Source organism: Carassius carassius, chromosome 44, assembly GCF_963082965.1.
Source record: "Carassius carassius chromosome 44, fCarCar2.1, whole genome shotgun sequence".
Taxonomy (NCBI): domain Eukaryota; kingdom Metazoa; phylum Chordata; class Actinopteri; order Cypriniformes; family Cyprinidae; genus Carassius; species Carassius carassius.
This window is the reverse complement of record NC_081798.1, coordinates 130,001-135,000: the sequence shown is the minus strand read 5'-3', so window position 1 is coordinate 135,000 and position 5,000 is coordinate 130,001. Positions and strand designations below refer to the sequence as shown.

Below are 5,000 nucleotides of genomic sequence, written 5' to 3'. Positions count from 1 at the left end.
AGCTTACCGCCTCCCATCGAGTGGCACCTATGTAAAGCAGGACAGATAGATCAGTTTGACCTCATGACCCTTCACCCCATCGAGATCGCCCGACAGCTCACACTGCTGGAGTCAGACTTCTACAGGTGCGACCCTCATCCTGTGGCCTCTTTTCACCATTTACTCTCTTGCCCTCATGTCAATACAACCCTGTTTTTCTTTAGTGGAGATACTTAGCTGAATGTTGACGCTGCTCATTTCCATATAAGCAGATGGCCACCACAAATTCCCACATACATTATACGTACACTCCACTCAAAAAATATGTAGGTTTAAGATTGATGTATTTGAATTGCGTAAAAAATGTCCATCCATTTGGAACATACAGTTGGAACGTAAACAAAAACTGGCAGAATATGCAAACTTAATGTCATACATGAAGAAAACAGATTTTCTGTTTAATAGTAACTAATTACGAATAACTATTTATCCATTTGGTTTTATTTGAATACTCATATTTTCAATGCATTTATATATAAACCTATTTACATAAACTTAGGTTATTGTGTATTAAAGTCATGCATAATCAAACAGCTCAGATTTCTGTAATGGTACTAATAAACTGAATGTGTTTTAAAATATACAGTAACCAGGTTATATATTTATCATCTATAAATCCGGTTTATGTCAATATCATACATTTGATCTCATTGAACATCGCTTGTTTCACTTCCAAAGTCATATTTAAGTTTATACTACTAAAAGATTTGTGCTGATTCTAAGCAGTTTAAATAAAAATGCATTTTAAAATATGATTATTTAAATCAAATCAAATTGAATTATTAATAAACAATGATTTTCTTTTTTTTGACTGACACATATGCTTCACATTAAGTTGATTAGTTTATGTTGAAGCTGTGTAATCCAAATGCATGAACAGCTTAAACCCAATTCAGATACAAATTTATATTTAAGCCTGAATTTGTTTTGTGTGTGTTGCAATATTTTTTTGGCCATTTTAAAAAAATATATAAATTACATAGCTGTATGGAGCTCATGTACATATGGACTGGCCTAGACGTTAATTTCTGCTTGGTTTGTGTTTGTTTAATATTTTATTGTTGTTTTTTTCTTCACAAGGGGAAAGGCTGGATTTCCTGTTTGTATTTTTGTTTTCTGTTCTGTTGGCAACTGTATGCTCAGAAAATGGGGCAGTGTAACACAATAGAGTGTCCAGCTGTGACACACACACACACACACACACACACTTCCCCTCACCTCTGTGGGAACAGGCTGTGAGCGTCGTACCCAAGGTCACCACCTCAGCGATGTTTCCCATGAGTAATTCTGTGCCCTTGTCTCCCAAAACACTGAACCAAACCACATGCTCAAAACACCTCGGCTCTTGACTAAAGGAGCATTCTGGGTGATTTTCACTTCATTTCGGTGTGCTGCTGTCAGTTGATCGTCTATCAGTATTTCTGAACAAACCGGAAACATTACAGTACAATTACAATAAATCATCATGAGTGAAGCTTGTATTTATGTTCAAGCTCTTACATGAGTTAAGACAAAACCATAGTTTTTTCATGCACTGTCAATTTTTTGAATTAGGTTGAAATCTCCATATATTTGTGACTGAAGACTTCAATTCCAAATTAAAGACCTTTTCCTCTAAAGGTTTTTTCTCCACTTCAGCAGCACTTACAGACACCAAACTTAGCAGTTTTATTCCTCTCTATATTTTGAAAGTTTTTACTGTGGGGCTTGTTAATATATATATATATTTCCTGAGTTTTGTATAACATTTTAGTCCTAAAACGGTGTAAATGTATGTTTTCTGTCGGTTGACAATATTTTCTTATTTATGGGGTGATAAAGCGAAAAATCCAAAATCCCCACAGTAGAATCCTTCAGAATATAGAGAGGAATAAAACTGCTAAGTTTGGTGTCTGTAAGTGCTGCTGAAGTGGAGGAAAAACTCTTTAAAGATATGGAATTGGAATTATCTACAGACTCACATAAGGTTTGACACTACAGTCCAAACCAGTGTTTTTTCATGCACTGGTTAGTTTTGTAATTGTGGTCTACTTTGCTTCCATATCATGTCTCTTCTTTCAGACAAGTGCAAAGAAAATATCCAAAATACACATTTAAGTGTTCATTGTATTGCACTTTATATATTTGCGTCTGTAGATTTCAATTGCGATACATATCTCTAAAGAGTTTTTCCTCTTTACTTTCATGGTAAAGAACTAGAACTTTCATGGAAGTTGTAAAGCAGTAGTCCAACTTTAATGTGATTGATCAACTGTAAGAGCATGATGATATCTACACCTTATTCTCCTAGTTTCTTGCTTTAAGTATTGAATATGTATCTCTAAATCATAATTTTGAAGTGGAACCTTCTGTTCTAAGTGTTTTAGACTAGAAACATGAATATAACTGGTGTTTTTCTCCTTGTGCAGGGCGGTTCAGCCGTCAGAGCTGGTGGGCAGTGTTTGGACTAAAGAAGACAAGGAGATCAACTCCCCGAACCTGCTGCGAATGATCCGCCACACCACCAACCTCACGCTGTGGTTCGAGAAGTACGCTCGCTCTCGTGTGTTTAACTCTTCGCTCACACACACGTGCTGCTGTCTGAAGTGTTCCTCGTGTTTCTCAGGTGCATCGTAGAAACGGAGAACGTGGAGGAGCGTGTGGCCGTCGTATCGCGCATCATCGAGATCCTGCAGGTCTTTCAGGAGCTCAATAACTTCAACGGCGTTCTGGAGGTGGTGAGCGCCATGAACTCGTCGCCCGTCTACAGACTCGATCACACCTTCGAGGTCAGCGCGTTTACATCAGCTTTAACTAGCACTGTTGGATTAGCTGCTCTTCACTTGTACTAGAGCGATTTCACTTCAGCGTGTAACTCGTCCTGCGTGTGATTTGTTTTTCAGCAAATCCCCAGCAGACAGAGGAAGACTCTGGAGGAAGCTCATGAACTCAGTGAAGACCATTATAAGAAATATCTGGCTAAACTCAGGTCCATCAACCCGCCCTGTGTGCCCTTCTTTGGTACGTCCTTCTTCTATTTACACACATGCTTTCTAAAGAAACACACGTTTTTTAAAGTTTTTGCCATGGAATAAAAATAAAAAAAAGGTAAAGTGCAACATTTTATCTCACAAATCAAACTTTTTTTTTAGAAGAAATTTTGTTGAAAAACGTGAGTTTTTATCTCTCAATTCTGAGTTTACGTTTTGCAAGATAGACTACTTTTTCTGTTTAAATCTCTTCATTCTGTTTATCTCTCTTTTTTCCTAAAATTCACAAATTTATATGTCAACATTCAGAATTGTTTTACTCTGAATTCTGTTTACATTTTTTTTTTTTTTTTTATTGTGAAAATGTCTTACAATTCTACATTTAAATCTCTCATTTGTGTTTATATCTTGCAATTCTGACATTATTCTTCAAAATTTCAAATTTATATCTTGGACTATGTATATATTATAATATTTACATCTTAGAGCTGGGCGATTAATCGCTAAAGATAGTTATTGCGCGATATAAATTTCCTCGATAAACGATAACAAGAGGTCGATAAATGTTCGATATAAGCAGGGCTCCAAACAGGTTGCATTGTTCAACTCATAGAGCCATATTACAGTATTTTTTGCTATATTTGTGGTTTCAGCTGAAATTTTTTTCTTATTTTTGAATTTACAGATAAATAACTGATTTTGATAATGAACATAAATGTACATCTGCATCTGAATATTATTAATATTATCAGGCAACACAAACCTGTTTCTTGATTTGGAACAATATTACTCATTAGAACATGCAGAACTAAGAAATTGTTGTTTTCTATTAAGATATTTATTGTGTTAAGGAAAAATGATTGTAAAAGTATAAAGAATTAAAAAATGTGAAGTGTTTGTAATGTTCTGACTATAAAGAATAGTTTAAAACAACAATTTAGTGTCTGGTTTTTACAACTTTCACATTTGGAGCAATAATCTGACTTTACACACGAAAGAAATAAAGATTTGATATTTATCGTGATAATTATCGATATCGCCTGATATGAAAAATATTTATCATGATAATGTTTTGGCCATATCGCCCAGCCCTGCTAGCAATTTTGACTTTTTGTTCCTCAAAATTCTGAATTTATCTCACAATTCTGTTTTTATCTTGCAATTCTGATTTTTTTTTTTTTAAATTGCAAATTTATACCTCGCAATTTTAAGTTTATATCTTGCACTTCAGTTTAGTCATGCAATTCAAAATTGTGAATTTATATAGCAAATCTGTTTATATCCAGTAACTTTAAGTTTGCATATCACAAGTTTTTATTTATTTTTTTGCAACTAATTTTCTCAAAAGTTTTATCTCACAATTTTGTTTATATTTTACGATTCTGACTTTTCTCTTCAGGATTCAGTTTTCTTTGTTTCCAGCTACAATTCAGACGTTCTCACAGTTCTGATGGGTAAAAAAATAAATAAAGAAAGAATTGTGAGATATAAAAGTCCTAATTTGTGAGATATAAAGTCAGATTTGCAAAAAAAAAAAAAAGAGTCTGAATCATGAGTGTGTCACAATAACCTTTATCATTATTTTATTCCTATTTTGGTTTCTGATGGGACTGTGTTTGATTGTGATCTGCTCATTTTAGGGATTTATTTAACAAATATTCTGAAAACTGAGGAGGGAAATCCAGACTTCCTGAAGAGACACGGCAAAGAGCTGATCAACTTCAGCAAACGGCGGAAAGTGGCGGAAATAACGGGAGAAATCCAGCAGTACCAGAACCAGCCGTACTGCCTCCGTGTGGAGAACGACATACAGGTCAGAAACACATCCTCTGATCAACGTTTCACATTCACTACACTGACGTCTTAGAAGAAATTCATAATTAAAGCTTCATCAAGGACAGTCATAAAAAAAAAGGCATTAAACAAATATACTGTCTTTGTTGTTTGTACATTAATTTGAGGATTGAATGTTTTCTTGCAATATAAAAGTAT

The 5,000-nt window shown here is 34.6% G+C and overlaps 1 protein-coding gene across 2 annotated transcripts in view; it reads left to right on the top strand.

The window, feature by feature from the left end:
• Positions 1-5,000, top strand: part of sos1 (son of sevenless homolog 1 (Drosophila)) — a 38,937-nt gene that overhangs the window by 27,079 nt on the left and 6,858 nt on the right. For both annotated transcript variants that reach the window (XM_059538186.1, XM_059538185.1), the window contains exons 15-19: positions 1-125; positions 2,448-2,567; positions 2,645-2,807; positions 2,922-3,039; positions 4,649-4,821. The exon at positions 1-125 is cut by the window's left edge and continues 98 nt beyond it. In XM_059538186.1, the coding sequence (XP_059394169.1) occupies positions 1-125; positions 2,448-2,567; positions 2,645-2,807; positions 2,922-3,039; positions 4,649-4,821 (699 nt within the window). The remainder of the gene's footprint in view (positions 126-2,447; positions 2,568-2,644; positions 2,808-2,921; positions 3,040-4,648; positions 4,822-5,000) is intronic.